Source organism: Dermochelys coriacea, chromosome 4, assembly GCF_009764565.3.
Source record: "Dermochelys coriacea isolate rDerCor1 chromosome 4, rDerCor1.pri.v4, whole genome shotgun sequence".
Lineage (NCBI taxonomy): Eukaryota > Metazoa > Chordata > Testudines > Dermochelyidae > Dermochelys > Dermochelys coriacea.
The window spans coordinates 42,576,339-42,600,324 of NC_050071.1; the positions used below are offsets into that span (position 1 = coordinate 42,576,339).

Genomic DNA, 23,986 nt, shown 5'->3' on the forward strand with positions numbered 1-23,986 from the left:
GCAGATGGATTAGATGATCTTAGGTGTTTTCTATCCATAATTTCTAGGAAAAGTTAGTCGTGGGGAAGTTTTTTCTAGGAAGGAAATAGATAGGGGTAGGAAAGTGGTGTGGCTGCTATTCTTGCAGGTTTTTTGAGGTAAACTCTGTCTGCTTTGACCCATAAATCACTCTGAGTGGAGAGATTGTGCTCTAGGTGAGAAGAATCTGCCAAGGTGAGGAAAATAACCAGGTTTTCACCCTCAGAATCATGATGTCAGTAGGGGAATTATTTGTCTCTCTCTGGAATGGCCAAGGTGTTTGACCCCCCCCAACCCATGTATGTTCTGAGATCCATGTGGTCTTGGGATATGGGGTATGGGACAGAATTATTCATTCCAGGGCCCTATGCCTTTGCATTGCTTCTCCTCTGGGGGGATGTGGGCTGACAGAACAGAGGGACAATCCATGTTAGACAATGATGGGTGTGTCAGTTGAAATTTCGTAGGGCTTCCCTCTGGGTTTCTGTGGGATGCTGCCATGGAGAATGCCCATCCATGTTCTATTCAGAGAGCCCAAACCTCAAGATGCACCAGTGGATTTCATGTGTCAGTGACAAGGAAGGGATGCTGCTGCAAATCCTGCACCATATCACAGGTGAGGTCTGGATAATCAGCATCTCCTCTGCTAATGGAATCAGAGAGATGATCAAGCCTATATTTGCTTCAAGATCATTAGGCTTGAATATGTGATTATCTCCAATACAGTAGCATAGGAATTGAATACTAGACCAGACACTCTGTCTCTTTCCTTCACATTGACAAGCATCAGATGAATCAGAGGAATGTGCATCAATTCCCTCGGTGGACGTTAAGGAGTAACTTGGCAATAGAGGAAGTTTTTTCCTAACTCTTGTCAATTAATGTTTAGTTTTTTGTTCTGCTTGCAGATGTACTCCTAAGGGTTGGGCTTTGTATCCCTACAGAATACATAGTTCTCAGGAATTTTATCTCATTAGATTTTGTTCCATTACTTCTGTGGTACAGTTGGTCCTTCTTGTAAACCTGGCAATAAACTGTACAATATTTCATTGACTGTTTGTCATTCTACCATTTTTCACTAATGCTCATTCTGCCAAGGTCCCTTGTCCATTGTCAGGAATTCTAGTTCACCTATTTTTGGCTTTTAAACTTCTTGTTTTTAATTTTTGGGCGTGTGCCTGTTTTATTGGACTCTCTATGATGAAACTGTTTAATTTTTCCGGAATATACTTGTGTTCCCAATCTGTCTGTTGGCTGTAATTTCTCTTTGAGTTTTAACTATATGCAGAGACACCTTGTTTTACCGACGTCCCTAGCACATGCCCTTGTCTGACCTTAGTGCTCATCAGTAGCTGTCAGCTATCCCCAATCTCTAATATTTGCTATTACAGAAGCGCATTCATTCTTATTTTTGATACTTCCAGTCTTTTTTTAAATATTATTATTTAGGGTGTGCATACCTGTAATGAAGTGGAGTGGTTTTATTGTGCTAGAGGTTTGTACAAACAGTATTGTAGGAATCTTGAGTAACATGATAAAGATTTAATTAATGCTAGGCTTTCAATCAGAATTATTTCAATAGGATTACTGGGGAAAAATAACATTTTATATAATCAGTTTTATTAAAAAATAGTATATACCTATTTCTTAAATAGAAGCATGCAGAATATAGAAATCAGTAATGTAGACATATATATTGTAGGGCAGTGGAGCATGGTGATTTGATTTGTTCACAACTGTCTTAAGCACAAGTAATGCTTTTTTTCTCTGTTTTTGTGTTTGTTTAAAGGAATTTCTCCTCCTAGAGGGGTGCTACTGTATGGCCCCTCAGGTACTGGGAAGACCATGATTGCTAGAGCTGTTGCAAATGAAGTGGGAGCCCATGTTTCAGTTATTAACGGTCCTGAAATTATAAGCAAGTAAGTTCATCTAATTTATTACATCAGTAACTTAGAGACATCAGGACAAATTCTGTACTGGTTTATATCCATTGGAGTTGCACAGTGTATAAATACCTAGAATTGGGTCCAGTACATATGTCCCAAGTCTCAGAAGTTCATGGGGAAGGGATTACGCTGCTTATTATTCTAGAGTGAAAAGTATAGTTGTCATCCCCCCAGTGAAATGAAGTAACAGGAGGCTGTTTTCTTCATTCCTTTGAAGAGGAGTCTTATCTTGTATAGTACAGAGGGGTATGTATGGCAGTGGAATGGGGAAAAAAAGGAAATAATTTGATAAATAATTAGAACTGCATCTGCATGCCAGTTGTATGTCCAACAAGGAAAAAGGACTGTTTGTTAAAGCACAGTAAAATAAAGGATGAGGCTATAGATGAGAATTTGTCCAGGCAGCATTGGTTTAGTTGTAGAAAAACTGTAATCTCCTTGACCTAGATGGAGATAAACTGTACCCCCTAATTTTTGCTAGCTACAAATGGGTTATATTTTAAAAAAATGTATACATTTTTGCCTTAATCTCTTATCCCAGTGGAAATGCAAATGTCAAATAACTCTGTGACAAGCCACACATTCTCTGGGATGCTCATAGACTTTAAGGTCAGAAGGGACCATTATGATCTTCTAGTCTGACCTCCTGCACAACGCAGGCCACAGAATCTCATTCACCCACTCCTGTAACAAACCCCTGACCTATGTCTATGCTATTGAAGTCTTCAGCTCATGGCTTAAAGACTTCAAGGTGCAGAGAATCCTCCAGCAAGTGACCCGTGCCCCATGCTACAGAGGAAGGCGAAAAACCCCCAGGGCCTCTGCCAATCTGTCCTGCAGGAAAATTCCTTCCCAACCCCAAATATGGCAATCAGCTAAACTCTGAGCATGTGGGCAAGACTTTCCAGCCAGACACCCAGGAAAGAATTCTCATAGTAACTTGTAGTAAATCATGATTTGAGGACTTCAATAGCTCAGACATAGGTAAGGTTTTTCGTAGGAGTGGGTGGGTGAGATTCTGTGGCCTGCCTTGTGCAGAAGGTCGGACTAGATGATCAGAATGGTCCCTTCTGACCTTAGTATCTATGAATCCCACTCTATCTAGTGTCCCATCATAGGTCATTGGGCATATTTACCACTAATAGTTGAAGATCAATTAATTGCCAAAATTAGGCTATTCCATCATACCATCCCCTCCATAAACTTATCAAGCTTAGTCTTGAAGCCAGATATGTCTTTTGCCTCCACTGCTCCCCTTAGAAGGCTATTCCAGAACTTCACTCCTCTAACGGTTAGAAACCTTCGTCTAATTTCAAGTCTAAACTTCGTGATGGCCAATTTATATCCATTTGTTCTTGTGTCCACATTGGTATTGAGCTTAAATAATTCCTCTCCCTCCCTGGTATTTATCCCTCTGATACATTTATAGAGAGCAATCATATCTCCCCTCAGCCTTCTTTTGGTTAGCTAAACAAGCCAAGCTCCTTGAGTCTCCTTTCATAAGACAGGTTTTCCATTCCTCTGGTCATTCTAGTAGCCCTTCTCCGTACCTATTGCAGTTTGAATTCATCCTTCTTAAACATGGGAGACCAGAACTACACACACTATTCCAGATGAGGTCTCACCAGTGCCTTGTATAACGGCACTAACACCTCCTTATCTCTATTGGAAATACCTCGCTTGATGCATCCCAAGATCGCATTACCTTTTTTTCACGGCCATATCACCTTGGCAGCTTATAGTCATCCTGTGATCAACCAATACTTTCTTTCTCCTCCTCTGTTACTTCCAAGTGATGTGCCCCAGTTTATAACAAAAATTCTTATTAATCCCTAAATGCATGACCTTGCACTTTTCATTATTAAATTTCATCCTATTACTATTGCTCCAGTTTACAAGGTCATCCAGATCTTCCTGTAGAATATCCCGGTCCCTCTCTGTATTGGCAATACCTCCCAGCTTTGTATCGTCCGCAGACTTTGTCATATTCCCGCTTTTTGTGACACAGTCAGTAATAAAAAGATTAAATAAGATTGGTCCCAAAACTGATCCCTGAGGGACTCCACTAGTAACCTCCTTCAAGCCTGACAGTTCACCTTTCAGTATGACCTGTTGTAGTCTCCCCTTTAACCAGTTCCTTATCCACCTTTCAATTTTCATATTGACTCATCTTTTCCAATTTAGCTAATAATTCCCCATATGGAACCATATCAAATGCCTTACTGAAATTGAGGTAAATTAGATCCACTGTGTTTCCTTTGTCTAAAAAATTTGTTACCTTGTCAAAGGAGGAGATCAGGTTGGTTTGGCACAATCTACCTTTTGTAAAACCATGTTGTATTTTGTCCCAATTACCATTGACCTCAATGTCCTTAACTACTTTCTCCTTCAAAATTTTTTCCAAGACCTTGCATACTACAGATGTCAAACTAACAGGCCTGTAGTTACCCGAATCACCTTTTTTCCTTTTCTTAAAAACAGGAACTGTGTTAGCAATTCTCCAGTCATACGGTACAACCCCTGAGTTTACAGATTCATTAAAAATTCTTGCTAATGGGCTTCAATTTCATGTGCCAGTTCCTTTAACATTCTTGGATGAAGATTATCTGGGCCCCTGGATTTAGTCCCATTAAGCTGTTTGAATTTCACTTCTACCTTGAATGTGGTAATATCTACCTCCATATCCTCTTTCCCATTTGTCATGCTACCATTATCCCTAAGCTCCTCATTAGCCTCATTAAAGATTGGGGCTAAGTATTTGTTTAGATATTGGGCCATGCCTAAATTATCCTTAGGTTTGAACGCCATCTTGTGGCTACTCAAGGAATAGAGTCCCGCCCCAACTTGGAAAACAATAAAAGTTCTGCTACTAAAATATTGCGATTTTTTTTTTTTTCAGGTTTTATGGTGAGACTGAATCAAGATTACGACAGATATTTGCTGAAGCCTCTCAACGGTACATTCATTTTCAATCGTTCTGATTTACATACATGTTCATGTGTGATATTAATTTTGATATTATTGTGTAAAGAAAAGCTTATGAAGTTCTCTGGATTGTAATATTTTCCCTGCCGAGGTATTTTAAATATAGATAAGTTTTATTTATGTACAGCTTGGCGCAAAGGAGAGTAATGAAGTTCTAATCTACACATTTTATGTTTTTGGTCACTTCTTATAAATGCAGTGTCATTTAAGGAGGAGGTTGCATATTATTCCAAACCAATTAGCATGTGTCCTAAATAAAATATTAAATTCTCATCCTAGTTGGCATTAGAACTCAACTCTCATTTGCAATAGAAAGGAACCCAAGCCAGATACATTGGATCCAGATCCAAAGTTTGTTTACTTTCGTTCCAAGGGTGTTTAGAAGCAAAGATTTAGTTTGGGCTGATTTCTAATTTCCAGTGGAAATGTTCTGCCACCTGAGCCAAAAGAGATACTCATCTTAAATCAGAGAAGCCCATCTTCTGTTTTACCCATGTTTCATTATAGAAACAGAATGGTAGAAAGTTGTCACTAACATTATTGAGCGGAAAAACAAAAACCTTGTTAAAATCTTACAGAATTTTAATATGGTTTGTTTTTTGAAAAACCTGTTGGCGTGGACATGAAAGTTGTGATTACTGTGGGCATGTAGTATGTACTCAAGTGCTTTTAATGGCTATCTGAACCATGTGTGACTGCGCCTATAGGGCCAGATTCAGTACTAAAATATTCTCACTCAAGTTTTTACCAATAGAATTGTAAACTAAATTAATTTGGAGGGCCAACTTCAACTGAGGACAGGAGCAAGAGAGAACCCAGCTTGACTTTTAGGTCCCAGTTTAAATTTGCAGGGACAGCAACTAGAAAAGCCATCTTTTTACTTGTAAACAGAGTAAGGTCAGTATAGAATTTGAGACGCACAGTAAACATGGAATCACACAATGTAATTATTTTACAGAGTCGTTCATTGGAGCAGAAACATGCTTCAGGTCTGAAAGTTTGTCACCTAAAAGATTTGGATGCCCCTTAATTTTAATGGAATTGGGTGTCCATATCCATTAGTTTTGAAAATCGAAGCCTAAATGTTTTAAATGCTATTGTGCACAATTGGCAGATAAGTTGCTTTTATTTTTCTTTCAGTCGTCCATCAATTATATTTATTGATGAGCTGGATGCACTCTGTCCGAAGAGAGAAGGGGCTCAGAATGAAGTAGAAAAAAGAGTTGTAGCTTCATTACTAACATTGATGGATGGCATTGGCTCCGTAAGTAAAGTATATTGGTACAATTAGTGTATTAAGGGGAAGAACTGAATAAACTGCATTAGGTTTTGTAGCACAGTCAGGCCAGCATAAGATGAATCAGAAGAAACTTTTAGACTGCAATCTAATATCCTTATTGGATTTAAAGGAAAAGGAAGAGAAGACGTGTGTCCCTTACTAACTATAGACAGGGTTAATACTAATAAGCGATTTCCTTCAGTAAATTACATTTATTTTAACAGAGTACAGCACCATATTGTTGTGACACTTCATAGAAATTAAATCTCATTTTATATATATGTGTGTGTGTATTTTGACATTCAGAGACATTTTTGAACTGCAAAAGAAAAGAATATATAGCTTCTTCCATTTGCTTTTTGTCCTTCCCCTTCTCGCACTTTTCAGATTTTTGGAGAGAAATGTAAGACTTCAGAGGCATCTTTTTAGCAAGTCAAAACAGATACCAGATTATTTTGAAATTAAATGAAAATTCTATTGGTAGTGGTGGTGATTTGTTTTTGGTTTGGCCTGGATTGCTGAGGGATCCAAAATTCACATTAAGATACCCTTTCAGTTCCCATACTAAATTTTTTAGGGCCTTATTCAAAGATCGTTGAAGTCAAAGGAGTCTTGCCATTGACTCTAGTAAACTTTGGGTTGGGCCTATATAATCTATTAATTCCTAATCATCAACAGGATGGTAGGAGTGGGAGGTCTGCGTCTTTCTGCACAGAGTTAGAAGCAGTGTGTATAAAAATCTTGTGGATGTTAACTGCAAGTTTCTCTTAATCTCCTGCATAAAGTTTTGGCGGCTCAAAAAGCCTTCTATATATGGCTATAGGGAAGTGATATTTTCTATTAGCGAAGAGTGATGGATCTTCTTTGTAAGGATAGAGTCTCTCTCTGGGGACACTCTGAATACCACACTTTCAAATCTGTCTCTTAACAAATAATAGCACTACTTGGCTCTTATATAGAGCTCTTCATCTATAGAACCAAAAACACTTTACAAAGGACAGTAAAAGTCCTCATCCCCCCTTTTCAGATGGGGAAACTGAAGAATGGAAAGGTGGTGAGAGTTGAGTAAGGCCATTCAGCAGGATAATGGGAGTGTGGCTAAAACATAGGTCTTATGATTTCTAGTCCAGTAACCTGCTACTGCATAGTGGTGCCCCCTACATCATAGACTTGTAGATGTTAAGGTCAGAAGGGACCATCATGATCATGTAGTCTGACCTCCTGCACATTGCTGGCCACAGAACTTGCCCACCCACTCCTGTAATAGACTCCATAATCTCTGGCTGAGTTATTGAATTACTCAAATCATGATTTAAAGACCTTCCCAGTCATCACCCTAAAACAAATGTTCTGACACATAAATCAGATCCTTTTCCAAGAGGAAGACCATTTTCGTTGTCCGGAAATATGTAGTTAAATACAGAGCGAGCCCCACATTTTTGGAGAGGGTAGCCTTTTCTTTTATAAGCCAGAAACCAAATCTCTGCCTTTTTGTCCCTGTTCCAAAATAGATCTGTGTGTTCTGATTACCTAAGGAGTAGTACCCTGCTGGAGGAAGATTGTCTGTCTCTTGGCATAATGGGCATGGAATACCTTGTAAAGAAATGAGTTTTCTTTCTCTTTTGTCTCATTTACTTCATTCATGAATTTCTGCTCCTGCTCTCCCCATCACCGCCCCTCTCCCCCTCCAAAAAAAGTGTCACCTTTAGAATTTTTTTGATCACTTAAAAAAAAGAAGGAAAATATTATGATTGTTAATGTAATATTGTTACCATCTTGAAATACTTTGTTTCAGATTCTTAAATTTTTTTAACTTTTAGTGCTTTAGCTTTTCTCATATTTCCAGAGAAAAATACTCTCATAATAAACATTTAAGAATAAAAATACTTGACGGGGTGGAGGTGCTTCTGGATTTTAATGAGTGAACCAATTCATAAATTATAAATTCTCTTTAGAAACTCTGTTTGCTACTTTACATTGGGTGACCAAGTTCCTCCTCTACCTTGGTGGGTCTTGTGCTTATTGGTGGATTTGCTCGCCTTGGAGCTTCACGGCAGCCCTCAGTTTGGCCGTTTTCATGAACCCACAGTCCAGGTCAACTCCTCCGGTGTCTGACCAGGAGTTGGGAAGTTTGGGGAGAACCTGGCCCCACCCTGTACTCTGGGTTCCAGCCCAGGGCCCTGTGGAATGCAGCTGTCTAGAGAGCCTCCTGGAACAGCTGTGCGACAGCGACAACTCCCTGGGCTACTTCCCCATGGCCCAACATGTTCTTTATCCTCACCGTAGGACCTTCCTCCTGGTGTCTGATAATGCTTGTACTCAGTCCTCCAACAGTACACGTTCTAACTCCCAGCTCCTTACACGTGCACCACAAACTGAAGTGAGCTCCTTTTTAAACCCAGGTGCCCTGATTAGCCTGCCTTAATTGATTCTAGCTGCTTCTTGATTGGCTGCAGGTGTTCTAATCAGCCTGTCTGTCTTAATTGTCTCCAGAAGGTTCCTGATTGTTCTGGAACCTTCCCTGTTACCTTACCCAGGGAAAAGGGACCTACTTAACCTGGGGCTAATATATCTGCTTTCTGTTACTCTCCTGTGCTCATCTGGCCCTGTCATAACTGACTGACTTGAAAGATGTATATTTGTGTACTCTTTATGGGTTAATCCAACTAGAGGTTTCTTCTGTTTGCTCTGGACAGTTTGAATTTCTGTATTGCTTCCTTCTCTTTGATTGTCTGCTTGATTATATTCATCAAAGTAATAGCTGCCATCTTGGGTGATTTGAGGTGGCAAGGATTGTCATAATGCCTGGCTCATTTGGGCCAGAGCATTAAACCTGACCCAGAGAGCAGCATCCAATTTTGTAGAAATTTGACTTCCTCGGATTAGAAAAAGAGCTCCTTCCCCTGTCATTAAGGAGGTTAATCCATCTGAGAGCTATAGTAGGCATAGCCAAAGAAGGTTATAGATGTCACCTCTGAGATGAGGTTAGAGGAGATAAGCATGACAGTCTAGAGCAGAGGTGGGCAAACTATGGCCCACGGGCCACATCCAGGCTGCAGGACCATCCTGCCCGGCCCTTGAGCTCCCGGCCCAGGAGGCTAACCCCCAGCCCCTCCCCCGCTGTCCCTCCTCCCTTCTAGGTATGGTACTGTGTGGGCAGTGCAGCTTGCGCTCATCCACCTCCCAAGCTTTCCAATAAATCTGTCCTGCTGCTCTGAGCAGCATTGTATGGGGGAGGGGGAGGCAGGAGGTCCCGGGGGGCAGTCGGGACGGGGGCGGTCGGATGGACTGGAGGCCCTGGAAGGGGGCGGTCAGGGGACAAGAAGGGGTGGGGGAGTAGATGGGTCAAGGGTCTGGGGGGGCCTGTCAGGGGGCAGGGGTGTAGATAGGGGACAGGGAGCAGGGGGGATTGGATGGGTCAGGTGTTCTGAGGGGGGGGCAGTCAGGAGGCGGGAAGTAGGAGGGGGCAGATAGGGGTCAGGGGTCAGGCTGTTTGCGGAGGTCCCCGCCTGCGGAGTCGGGGTCCCGGGAATGGGAGGACAGGGAGCAGGGGGGATTGGCTAGGGGGTGGGGCCCTGGGGGGGAAGTTAGGGACGGGGGACACAGGAGCGGGCAGTCAGGGGACAAGAAATGAGGGGGACGGGTTGGGGGGCCTGTCAGGGGGCAGGAGTGTCAATAGGGGTCAGGGCAATCAGGGGACCGGGAGCAGGAGGGGTTGGATGGGGGTGGGGTCCTGGGGGGGGCAATTAGGGGCAGGAGTCCCAGGAGGGGGTGGTCAGCGGACAAGGAGAAGGGGGGTTGGATGGGGCTGGGGTCCGGGGGGGCAGTTAGGGACGAGGGTCCTGGGAGGGGGCGGTCAGGGGACAAGGAGCAGGGGGGGTTGGATGGGTTGGGAGTTCTGAGGGGGGCAGTCGGGGCGGATAGGGGGCTGGAGCCAGGCTGTTTGTGGAGGCGCACAGCCTTCCCTACCCAGTCCTCCATACCATTTCACAACCCCGATGTGGCCCTCAGGCTAAAAAGTTTGCCCACCCCTGATCTAGAGGATTACTGAAACCCATTGTAGCCTATCATGTGTTGTCTGTTTAATGGGAACTACAGCTGGTCAGGATTTTTCTGTTGCAATGATTTTTCGAAAGGAAAATTCAGTTTTCTGCAAAATTCGAAATTTTTGTGGGAAAGTTATTCATTTATTTGACCACAATTTTTCAGTATTTCTGTAGGGAAGATCAAAATTTCTTTTTAAATTTTGGGACATTTTGATCTGTTGAACTGACCTGAAACAATTTTTTGGGATCAGCTCAATATTAAATTTCATTCCCCTATTATAGTGAATTGCCCCATGGGGATTATAGTTCATATTCCCATGTTCTCCAGTATGATTATATTGCTCAACATGCAACACTATCTTTCCTGGGACTCATCAGCATGGTGCCTCATGGTAGTTACATGTCTGGAGGTGTATCATGGAAGATGTAATCTGGCCAGGGAGCTTGGCCCATAAGGAGGATGGAGGCATCAGGCTCCTGAACTACAGTTCCCATGAGGCAATATGCTACAATGGGACAATGCAGTTTAATGTTGAGCTGACTCAAAAAAAAAATGTTTCATGTTAGTTCAGCAAACCAAAATAAAGTGTTTATTCATTTCTGAATTGAAAATTTTCAGAATTTTGCATCCTGCAAAAAATTAAGGTATTTCAACATTTTCTCCCAATTTCGGACAAAAACAAATGTTGAAATATAGAAATTTCCTATGGAACTGAAATTCTTTTGCTCAGAGAACACTACTAACCTCCCCAACTTGATACCAGGGGCTCAGTTCCTGTCCCAAAAGTTCTAGCACATGATGATTCCTCATCTGATGAGTTGGAAAGTGCCATGCATATATTCTTACTACTTACTCTTTTGGGGTTAGGAGTAGGCTTTAGTTTTGCTACCTGAACAAATGCATAATTCTTGTGAAAAATAGACAGTGGAGGTTGTCATTGCTGTTGAACTATGTGTAAATTGTGAGGTCGTTAACACCATTTTAAAATCCAACTTGTTTTTCTATTTGTTTGTCTCATTAGGAAGATACTGCAGGGCAACTTTTGGTACTGGGTGCTACAAACCGTCCGCATGCCCTTGATGCAGCACTACGTAGACCTGGACGTTTTGATAAAGAGATCGAAATCGGGGTCCCCAATGCCCAGGACCGGTTAGACATCCTCAGAAAACTTCTTAATAAGGTTCCTCATCTGTTGACAACAACAGAGTTGGTGCAGCTGGCTGATAGTGCACATGGCTATGTGGGAGCAGACTTGGCAGCCTTGTGCAAAGAAGCAGGTAAGGTATACTACTAGTCTCACTGTGAGTTTACTTACTCTAAAAATTCACCTGTCTGCAAATGGTACACACAGTATATCCCACAGAATGACTTAAAACAATGAAATCTTTTCTCTGTTTTCATATTTTTGTAAAGTTTTGTATTCAAAAATCCACAAAGGGTTTTAGAAAGTTAACAGACTATTGGGAAACTGGGAAAGTTAAGCGGGATGGTAATGGGATCTGGAGCCTTTTGCTTTCCTGCCAACAGTTTGACTCTAGCCCAGGCTGTTTGAGACCATGTGGTTGTTCTCAGCCCCTTTTTCACCATTGGCACTTTTGTTGTCTGGTCAAGGACTGAAGACTGAAATACTCTCTCCCCATTAAAGGGGAGCAGTATGAGGAATATCGGTGTGCTCCTTCCCTAGCCATATTGTACTATGGACAAATAGAGTGACTTCAAGCTGCCAGATCTTTAACAGGCACTTAAAATATTTTTAAAAATAATTTTTTAAAAAAAGACTATGGAAATCTCAATGTCATCTTTAGCTTATTATATAAAAAGTCTCTTGTAGGGCCATTCTTATGCTGGATCCTATTCTGACCCATGCATTGTGAATGAAATTGTCTGTTAAGAGTGCAGAATTGTTATTATGGGGGATGATGCATGAACCAGAAAGATTTATTCTTGACGATCAGAGTTTACAAGGCTGTCTGTCAAATATTCTTCTGTTGATTTGTGTACAGATTAAATGAAGAAGATAAATATGGACCTTTGGTGTCATTTTAACAGAGTTGCTTTGCAGGCTATAACAAGGTTTCAGAGTAGCAGCCGTGTTAGTCTGTATTCGCAAAAAGAAAAGGAGTACTTGTGGCACCTTAGAGACTAACAAATTTATTTGAGCATAAGCTTTCGTGAGCTACAGCTCACTTCATCGGATGCGTTCGGTGGAAAATACAGCGGGGAGATTTATATACACACCTGTGTATATAAATCTCCCCGCTGTATTTTCCACCGAACGCATCCGATGAAGTGAGCTGTAGCTCACGAAAGCTTATGCTCAAATAAATTTGTCAGGCTATAACCAGACTTTGCTAGCTTACAACAGAGCTTAATCATTCTTTTTAAAACAAACAAAAAACCCCACCATTTCCCCCCCGTTCTAAATTGAAAAATCTCAGTCTGAGACTCCCCCGCTCCCGGTGGACATTGAGGTTCACATTTCAAAGGTGTTTCAACCCAGTCTCTACTTGTGCACATTCAACTTTTCTCTGTGACCTTGGGCACTTATTTAATGCCTCTTTAAAATGGCAAGTATCTTAGTTATTATGCAGACCTCTATGCTTTTGTTGTGGTTTGTATTACAGTAGTAATACAACCAAGACTGGGGGCCCAATTGTGCTAGACCCTGTACAAACATACGTTGAGACACAATTCCTGGCCTGAAGAGCTTATGGTTTAAGTAGACAAGACAGACAAAGGATAGGAGGAGAAACTGGGGTGCAGTGACTTGCCCAAGGTTCCACAGCAAGTTAGTGGTAGATTTCTGGAATAGAACCCAAATGTCCAGACTCTCAGTGACAGTAAGTTTCATATGGTGCACTGTTTCCTATGTCTCTCGTATGTTGTTAGAATACGATTCTGAGAATTACAGAACAAATAGAAACAATTTACCAATTTTTTTTTTTTTTTTTTTTGAAAAATAAACCTTTATCATTACAACAGAAATTCTTTGTAAATTGTTATCCTGGAGTGACCTCTGCTGGAGGAAGATGCCGTCCTGCCTTTGAAGCTGTATGCAGGCTAATTTGAATTTTTTCTCCTCAAAGAATTTAAAAAAAAAAAAAGGAATGATTTTTTGGCTTAGAGACTTACAGGAAAAGAATTTAAATACCTTATGTATATGTAGAACATTATGATTTTTGAATGTGTACTTTGCAAAGAAAAGTCATTAAGTATCTTTCTGCAGCTTGTGAAATATATGGCATATTCATCATACATAAAAGTGAGAGATGGAAAAGATACGCCTACATTGTATATAGCTCACTCCGTTACCCGTGAAGACTTCTTCTGGTACATTTTGTAATGTTTTTCTTTTGCCTTATTTTGAAGTCCCAAGCAATGGGCTTGCCCCACTTCCCTTAGGAAACTATTCCACAGCTTAGTACATCTCGCCGTCCAGGAGTGTTTCCTGATATTCAGCCAAAGTTTTTATAGGTTAGTGTTATCCCATTATTTCTTGTTTAACACATTAACTCTCCTTCCTTAGTGTTTACACATTTCAGATGTTTGTAGGCTGTTGTTATATCACCCCCATCACCTCATTCATTACTTAACCAAACTATAAATATTTAGCTCATTTAATCTTTTCTCATAAATAAGTCCTTCCAGCCTCCTGATAACTTTTGTTGTTGTTCTCTGAACTCCCTCCAATTTGTCAAAAACCTTTTTGGTAATGTGGTGCTCAAAATTGAACTCAATATTTTGTGTATATTACAGCACAAAAAGCTGCATAAACATGTAGTTAAGATTGCTTAATACATTCCTAAATAATCCAAACAGTTAAAAATCAGAGAATCCTCAGTTAAGGTTCTTTCACAATTTTAGAAATAACTGCTACTTTCAGTCAATACCCTTGTATGAGTACAAATAAAAAATGGGAATTCACATGACTACCTTAATTCTGACCACAAAAAATATAAACTCAATTTATAGTAGTAGTATTTATTTGTATTGAGATATTACCTAGAGGCTCCCGTAGAAAATCAGCGTCCCAGCGTTCTAGGCACTCTACACAAACATTTACGATGGAAATACAGTTCCTGCCCTGAAAATCTTACATCTAAATATATTTGTGCTTACAACAAGTTTAAGCTGTTTCTTGAGAATTCTTCATTCTTAACAATTATATTGAAAACTTACATAATTTTATACGTATGCTACTTTCATTAGCAGAAGGTAATCTGTGTTTGATATGGTAACCCAGTGCTATTGTAGGCCAAACAACTGCACATATAGTTAAGGTTGCCTATGACATTTCATTATATGCCAGGTTTTTCTAATGGGTTATTTATATGGGGACACTTAGGAAAATTAATCCAAATTAACTAAAAGTGTAAATGAAAAGTGGACTATTTAAAATGCATTAAACTCCTCTGTGGATACTGTCATTTAGAATTAAAGTGGCCTTAATTCAGTTTACTTTAATTCACTTGAATTATGAGATATTTAAACATAATAAATTTTGGGTTCTTTTGGGTTTTGCTCTTCTGATTTTTGACCCTTTCAGATACATGGGGGACATATTTTCAAGCTTTGCATCCAAGAGGGCTAGAAACGTACTTTTCGTTTTTAAAAATGAAGCCTGAGGTTAACACTAACCTCCAAGGTGGATTGATTTTAAATCAAGGTGATTTATATCATGATTCAAATCTCCAAGTTGAAAGACTCAACTAAAACTGATTATTTAAATTTTTCTATGTGTATTTCCGTTATTTTTCTAAAGAACGGAGCATTCTCATTGGTTAAGAGAACCATTAAAACACGTTGATTTATAACTTAATAGAGCCTTTACCCTAAATTTGATGCATCTTGTTGCTGTTGAAGAGGGTACACTCTGTATTTAAGTGATTTTAATATTTTCAGATTCTTATTCATTGTAAATGTTTTAATATGTTAGGAAATGGTGAATGATATATAGCGTATTTACTAGATAATTAACTTTTTGCTCAAGATTTGTGTCAATCTGCATTAGGATGGTGCTTGGAATTTAGTTAAACACACACAACAACATATAACATTTATTTGTATTAATCAAAACAAGCCCTTAATACAGTACATGGCCTGTTGTGCCATATTTATAAAGTGTGACCTCAAAAGTTAGATATTTTTCTTCTGATTCTTTCTAAAAGCAGCCTTTAAATCAGTTTTTCAAAGAGGCTCATGGATTCAGCATATTTATTTTTTATTTAAATGTTTAAAGAGATTATAAATTTAGGCCTTAACATATTTTGGATTAAAGTCTGATTTTTTTTTTTTAAACAGGTTTATTTTTAAAAGGAAAAACGTCTTATTAACAAAATTAAAAAAATCCCATTTAAATTAAAAACTGATTTTGTTTTTGTTTTTCACAAAAATTGACTTGTATTCATCCCTGCTCCATGTTATAGGGAAAAATACCAAATACCACGAGGCTCACAATAAAATCGTGTGAGGTGGCAATACTACTAACCTGTTGTTGAGTAACTGCGCTTTTCAGCCCTGATTGTTGAGGAAGGCCCATGTTAGGAGGAGGAAGGCAAGTATTATTCATCCATTTTACAAATAAGGTAACTAAGGGCTTGTCTACACTGTGCTGCTGTGTGGACTGTGGGGATTTGAATCACAGAGTGCACCAAAATTTTGCTCTTTAGCTGCCCCATGCGGATGCTGATGGCGCGAACTAAAAGATATATCGTTTGCGTTAACATAGTCTTCTTTCAAACAGGACTATGTTACTGTGCACTAGGTACCTTTTTAGTTCTTGCCAACTATGTCCACATGGGGAAGTTAGAGTACAGCATTTTGGCACGCTCTGCAATTCACACCTCACTGTAGCCTGCGCTGCAGCACAGTGTAGATATCCTGAGAGGTTGCATAAGGTCACTTTTTGGCAGAGCTGGAACTAGAACGGTGTCTTATAACATGGCAAGTCTCATTCATTTAGGTCAGACAAGTGGCCTTTCATAATAAATATGTCTGCTCTATGTGCTTGGTTGTGTTATCTGTAATCACTAGACACTTCCCCCACCCAACACGTGTTAAGAGCCAGAAAGAGAAACCAGGATTCCTGATTCACAATGTTCCTCTGTGGCAGTGGTTTTCAACCTCTGGTCTGAAGGCCCCCACTATGTCTATATTTCCAAAGGGGTCTGCATCTCAATTCAAAATTTTTTAGGGGTCCACAAATTGAAAACCACTGCTATATTGTCTAGCAATTAGCTGTGTAAGCCATGGGCAAAGTATGTGTTGCACCCTCCTGTAATGGGTGATTCACTTATAGTAAACAGTTAATATTGGAAAGACTTGCATTTACTTTAATTGTTATTGGATCAGGCCCTATGGCTTCAGGATTGAAAGGAGCTTCAGATGACAAATCCCCATGGACTTCAGTAGGGAGCTCTGTGTTGTTTCAGGGGTCTATCTGCTCAGAGCTCTTTTGGAGGATCTGGGCCTAATTCTGAATCTAGTTAACAAAGCCATGGTTTTGGGGCTAGAGAAGGTTTCTCATGTCCTAAATTGCTTAGTAGACTACCTTTTTAGCATGAACAGCTGCGTTCTGAAGTGTTTTATCTCAAACAGACATGCTGTTTAGAAGATAGGCTGTGACACATCCTTGCATATAATGTCTGTTTGTATTCCCCTGGGCTCATGCTGCCACTCTAATTAATTGGCCACACAGCCTTTTATTAATTCTCTAAAAAATTTATAATAGTTTAAATTAACAACAAAGATAAGCACTGCACTTTTTTGGAAAACATGAAATGTTAATTATGTAGCAGGGACGTGAATGATATAAACTGTGCTGAATGTTAGAAGATGCTTAGCAACAAAGTTTTCCAAATATAGCAATTTATTATAAACTTATCCTTCTATGGTTGCCTGTAGCATTTCAACAGGGTGAATATAAATATAGCTTGATTTCTTCAAGAAGTGGATTCAGTCACATTGTTTACAGTGAAAGGAAGTATTTGCTTTGTAATTTTTAGAATTTATCTTGAACATCCTTGTTCGTTGCACATAATTTCAGTGTGCTGATATAAAACACTTGGACCCTGATAAGATAGCATCATCAAGAAAGGAAGAACAAATGCCCTTGTTTAAACAGTGGGCTTCTTGCAATAACATCTAATTGGCTGCAGTAACTTCCACTGTAACTCTGAGCCTCTTCTGAGATAGAAGCACTAATTTTGTTTTACATCTGAAAGATTTATAAATCTTTCAGTTTCTTTAATGTAACTGCACAGCACAGACAAGTGTCACTTTGCTTTGTGAAGTTGGGAGTTGTATTGGTTCACTTAAATTGAGCTTGGCTGCTATTTCCTGAAATGTTGTAGAAATAAGATTCTCAATGATTTAACTCACTTAGCTCTACTGAAGCCAGTTGAGTTTACACCAGCTGAGGAGGCAGTCTTTCTTCTTTTAAATAAAACATAATTTTCAGAATAATTTAGTTTAGGAACCATAGTGCTCAGTCCTCTCAACTATTCTTTAAACTTCAGTGAACAATTCACTTAAAGCAGAATCTCTAGTATTTAATTTACGATCGCAAAATGAGCATGCAAGTTGCATTATTTGAGAGGTCTGTCTTTTAGCATGGTTTGCCAGGCCCATGAAACTTTTAACTGTTAACTCCTTGCATCACCGTCCCCAGCCCAAACTCTGACTTATGTCCCATCTGCCCTTCCTTCATCCCTTCCAAAAGAACCCGACTCTTGTCTGTCATGCTCATATCCTCTTTACGTTAGGGTGAACGAACAATACAACTTCAGTTTTTACAAATAAATAGGAAAATCCTATGCCCCTGAGACCAAGGAATGTCCCTGTTTACAGGATCTTTGTTTTGTCTTGGCTTTTGTAACTTGATCAGGCTGTCTGTATGAAGGAGCTGCTGGCCTGTTGAGCTGATGAAATTGACGGCAGGCTGAGTGAGCCTCCCTATATGCGCTACAGGGACAATCCCCAGATTTGTCGTACTACAGTACTGTTACCATGACCTCCATGAGGCTTCCCAGTGACCATCCTCCTTGAACCAAGCCTTCTTCACATGCAAGCCCTATTTATTTTATTTATATATATATATATATATATATATATTTTTAATTTCCTGTTGTTGCCGATGCAAGGTCAACTCCACTGGTGTTAGCCGCACCTGGTGCCCTAATGTAGACAAATCACTGGCTACCAACTCTGTTTTCAGCACCATGTTGATTAGACCCGCTCTTGAGCAGCTTGAGTCTGAGGAGCTACTCCTTTGCTTCCACTTTAGCTCTGCAGTCTTGCAGCTAGGTGTTGCACCAACCATTTTACAGGTGGTGTCGGACTGGATTGGAGTCCCTTTTGGAGCACGTCAGTGCCATCTGGTGCTCTGCTTGGAGAAGTTATGGTAAAAATGGCATTGTGTGGTTCTGCCTTTATTTTCTCTTAGAGAATCCAGATCAAATGTCCAAGTAAAAATATGCTCCCATTTCCCTCAGTTTTTAGCCTGGAAAACTCAAAGTATGAGATCTGAAAGCTGAGCTGTATTTTTTTTCTTCTGTTCTGTTCTGTTCTTTGTAACCTGTAATGAAGATTCTACAGTCCAAATAATGATGTGAATGAGAGATGGCCTGAGCCATGAAGTTCAGATACAAACCTGAACTTCCCTGGGGGCGTTTGGGCCTGGTGTTCTATTTTGGGCTCATCGCTAGTATAAATGTTAATTATTACAAATATTTTTACATGTTTACCTGTTTACATTGTTAAATAAATATAGTATGTATATGAGTGGAGTGCACTTGAAAGTTTAATTTTGTTAATGTGAATAAATTACCAGGGTGATGGAGTGTTGTTTTTTTTTAAATAGGTTGCAAAGTTGGATTTTTAGAGAGACATCGCCAGTTGCCACACTGGCTGTTTTGATCACTTATAAAAATGGAAGGAGCGTATTATTTCTGCCTGATGATTTTGTTTTAACACAGCAGAAGATAACACTGGGCAGCTGCAAATAAGTTATTACTGAGTAGTGCAGCCACATGTACATCCAGAGATGGTCATGTGGGGAGATGGAAATGTTGCAAACCTATTTATCTTTATATAGTCCTGTACCTTTTTCTGGGCTTATATGGAGTCAGGACATCAAAAACAAAACAGAATCTGTATGAAAAAGTGGAAGACAAATTTATTCAGAAATGACAGAACATAGAATTCTGAAACTTTAAGTGATGTATAACAGGTATGATGTAGAGGTACAACTACAAATTTATTATTGGATTGTAATAACTGAGGCCCAAAAATTCTCTCTCTCCAATCTCTTTTACTCTCCTTCCCCTTCCCCGCCACCCCGCTTCCAACCCTTTATTTGAATGTACATTTCTGCAGGGTAGATAGTAATGTTGTATTGAAAGGAGGATGACTTCTGCTTGCATAATACTTTATATACTCATTAATTTACTGGGTAATGGTATCAAGTGAATCTTGTTACCTTCTTCAGGGCTCATGAGTGTTTTAAATCACTCTAATGTCATGTAATTTCTAAATAAAATCACTAGCCCCAAATCTTTTTTTAAAGTGAAGCAAACATAATTTGCCCTCCTAACAGTTTATGTACAATTGCATGCTTGCTTTGCATGCGCGCATGCACAAAGCAGAATGGCTTTTTGTTGGCTCAGGCTGTACCATATGTTTTTGGGTTGTTTTTAAGAATGCTAATTCAGAGTGATTGCGTCTATGCAGAAATCATGCATCTGGATATTAAAGTGTGGCTAGAGGGAGCATGTTTAAGACTGGATGGAATGTGTTGACCTTACATTTGTCTGTGGAATCACTTGTCTTTCTTTCTTGTCGAACAGAGGAACAGGCAGAATTACTAATTAGTTGAAACTGATTATTTTTTCCAAGACTTCCTGTTTAACCACCTCCTCACACACATTTTATTTGTTATGGGCCAGATTCTGACACCTTCATGCCTGATGAATACTACCTTAAGTAGATTGTAAGCTCTTGGGTCAGGGACCTTCTTTTTTGTTCTGTGTACGTGCAGAGCCTAGCACAACAGATGAAGTAAGGCTCCACTGTGATAAAGTGGCTCCATTGACTTTAATGGGACCATTTATGGAATAAGATGCAACCAACATGGCTAACAGTATCAGAACCTGGCCCACTGTCTGTAGTGGCAGATTTCAGGATAACAGATACTCTGCTTTAGACAAAATCCATACTCTTTAAGACAGTGAGTGGAGTTTTGATTGGTATGCTTGTTTAGAGTGGAGAGGGTATAAAAGCCCAAATGTATTATAATGTATATTTTTGTAGGTTGTGGGGTTTTTTTTTGTTTTTTTCTTTTTAAATTTCAGTGTCCGGTTCTAGTTTTGTGCAATACAGTGAATTCTGTTCTGTGGATGGTAGAATGCTTATTCCAGCCAGGGCTATTGGAACTGACCATTTTTGTAAAACTTTTCTGATAATCACTTAACTTAAAACTTTTTTATCTGAAACTAATTTTCAAGTAGTTGCACATTGGAATTCTAAATTTCTGTGTTGTGTATAGTTGTGGGTTGAATGCTGAGTAATTTATTTAAGCCCTATGCATGTCTCTATCTTGATCAATTTCTCATTCTTGCCTATTCATATTTATATGAGCAAAAAATAAAAAGTATATGCACAAAAATATAGTTCAAATTTTCTTCCAATTATCACAAACTCCTCTATAAACTTTGATTAAGCATCACAGTACCCCTTTCAGGTAAGCAAACATTATCATTTTATGTACAGGGAAAATAAGTCATGGAGTTTATTTGCTTCGTTCACACATTGGCAGAGTGAGGAAAAGAACCTGGGAGTTGAGTCTCAAGGTTTCCTTGCATTTGCCACAAGATATGCCACACGGTCCCTCAGTGATCAAAGACGTATGCAGATATAGAAACAGTCTGCCTGATCCAAAGCCCATTGAAGTCAATGGTAGCCTTTCAATTGACTTAAGTGGATTTTGGATCAGACCCTGTATACAAAAGGAAGACTATAAACATGAAACTTAATGTAATGCTAAATTTTCTGTATACTTTCTCTATTCACTTTTTTTAATAGTAATTAATGCAGTAGTTGAAATTTTAAGTTACTTTTTTGAAAAGCATATTCCTTAATGAGGGAATCATGCTGTGCCTGTGCTACAGTGATAGTACTCTTCACGATGTGCTTTGGAGAAAACTGTGTAATCCCCACACTGTGTTTTTGGACATAGTGCAATGTGCATCCCCTGTTGTATTAATCTGGATGGAATAGATGGGCTAAAAATGTTAACATAACCCAGTCAGTGTCCAGTGTTAAACAAGATATGGGTTTGTATACAGAGACCTCGGCTTGCTTAGTGCAGTGGCAAACACACTGTTAAAAATCCTTTTAACCAAATATAAAAAGAGTGAAACCATTTGAAATGTGAAGTATTAAGTAAGGCTTTCATTTTGATAACATCCCTTGTTCCCTTTCCCTTTAGCTGGAGAGAATTTTTAGAAGGAAAATGCCCCTTGTTTGGCAGTCTCTTAGATGGCATTAAAAATGGTAATAACTGACCTTTTGGGGGAAAAGAGAAGTGAACTGAGATGGGCTGGAGCTGTTGTGCTGCTGGTCTTAGTCTGATCCTGTTTCCTCCCAGGTGATGACTGGGATTCAGCTAGAGCCAGTAGAGGTGGGGATGTCATGTGACTCCCTTTTCCATCCTGATTTGGTCTGGACATATCTGAGGATCAGGATGACGATGGCCTGGGCTGCCAGGAGACAGTGCGAGTGGCAGCCATGACGGTGAAGCTTGCTCTAGTAGCCAATTTTTCTCCCCAGTTTTTCTCTTTAAGAACGCACCAAGAGTGGTGGACAGAATAGCCCATCCCCTCATTATTTTTCCCACCGATTTATTCCTGGTTCCTCACCCACCAATTTTGGTTCACTGATTTCTGGTTTAGTAGGCATGATGTTAACACAGTCATTGAGTTAGAACAGGAAGCCTTTTTATTTGGATTAATTCAGTCTTTTGTCTCCTTTCCCTACCTTTCCCCATCAACATTTGTTATAGGTTATTGTGACATCTTATCAACGTACGCTCACTTTTTACAGTTGTGATCACAATTAGGGTAAATTGGTAAGCCCATTGTCACACACACCAAAACAAGGTAACGAATGTGAGTGTAGAACATCGCAGCTTGCATCAGTTCAGTTGCAACTAGATTCAGAGAGACTATGCAATGTTGGAGTAAATGAATCTGTCTGTCACTCGATATATATGATATAGATTGGAGGACATGTGCTAATAATAATAATAGAGCCCAGGTTTTCCTGGATGTGATAGCTGACAGATTTCTTCACCAAATAATTGTTGAACCAACGAGATGATGCCATTTTAGATTTGTTATTGATGAGTACTGATGACCTCATAGAAGAACTGGTTGTAAGGGACGATCTTGGCTCAAGTAATCATGAGCTAATTCAGTTTAAACTAAATGGAAGGATAAACAAAAATAGATCTGCAACTAGGGTCCTTGATTTCAAAAGGGCAAACTTAAAACATTTAAGGGAATTTAGTTAGGGAAGTGGACTGGTCTGAAGAACTCAAGGATCTGAACGTGGAGGAGGCTTGGAATTACTTTAAGTCAAAGTTGCAGAAGCTATCTCAAGCCTGCATCCAAAGCAAGGAGGAAAAATTGCAGGGAAGGGTTTCAGACCAAGCTAGATGAGTAACCATCTCAAACAGGTGAAGCAGAAGGGATGGATCAGCAAAGAAATCTACCTCTTGGAGCTCAGAAGGTGTAGGGATAAAGTCAGAAATGCCAAAAGCCAAGCGAGTTGAACCTTGCAAAGGAATTAAAAGTAGTAAAAGCTTCTATACCCATATAAATAAAAAGAAAACAAGGAAAACAAGGTTGGCAGATGTCCAGGTAATCTCCATACTGGATTTTAGCATTGAGAGGGAAGAAAACAAAGTAAGAAAGGACACAGTGTTTGGTAGGAGAATGGACACAAGGAGGAAGGACAGTGAGGATACCAGTCTAATAGGTCATACTGGCTGTAGAATGACCATGCCTGATCAGTACAGAATGTGAGCGAGGCCAAACAGCAAAAATTAAGATGTTTGTACACCAATGTGAGGAACCTAGGTAACAAAAGGGAGGAACAAGAGCTACTGGTATAGAAAGTGAAACCAGATACTATAGGGATAATAGAAACATGATGGAATAGTAGTCATGCCTGGACTACAGGTATTGAAGGGTATGTGCTGTTTAGGAAAGACAGAAATAAAGGTAAAGGTGATGGAGTAGCATTGTATATCAATGATGAGGTAGAATGTAAAGAAATAAGAAGCGATGGAATGGATAAGACAGAGTCCGTCTGGGCAAAAATCACATTGGGGAAGAAAACTACTAGAGCCTCCCCTAGGATAGTGCTTGGGGTGTGCTATAGACCGCCGGGATCTAATTTGGATATTGATAGAGCCCTCTTTAATATTTTTAATGAAGTAAATACTAATGGAAACTGCCTGATCATGGGAGACTTTAACTTCCCAGATATAGACTGGAGGACAAGTGCTAGTAATAATAGGGCTCAGATATTCCTAGATGCGATAGCTGATGGATTCCTTCACCAAGTAGCTGCTGAACCGACTAGAGGGGATGCCATTTTAGATGAGTAGCGAGGACCTCATAGAAGAAATGGTTGTAGGGGACAAACTTGG

At 39.6% G+C, this 23,986-nt stretch overlaps 1 protein-coding gene across 7 annotated transcripts in view; it reads left to right on the forward strand.

The window, feature by feature from the left end:
• Positions 1-23,986, forward strand: part of SPATA5 (spermatogenesis associated 5) — a 309,590-nt gene that overhangs the window by 12,158 nt on the left and 273,446 nt on the right. For all 7 annotated transcript variants that reach the window (XM_038400580.2, XM_038400582.2, XM_043513109.1 and 4 more), the window contains exons 6-9: positions 1,808-1,937; positions 4,864-4,920; positions 6,090-6,213; positions 11,297-11,552. In XM_038400580.2, the coding sequence (XP_038256508.1) occupies positions 1,808-1,937; positions 4,864-4,920; positions 6,090-6,213; positions 11,297-11,552 (567 nt within the window). The remainder of the gene's footprint in view (positions 1-1,807; positions 1,938-4,863; positions 4,921-6,089; positions 6,214-11,296; positions 11,553-23,986) is intronic.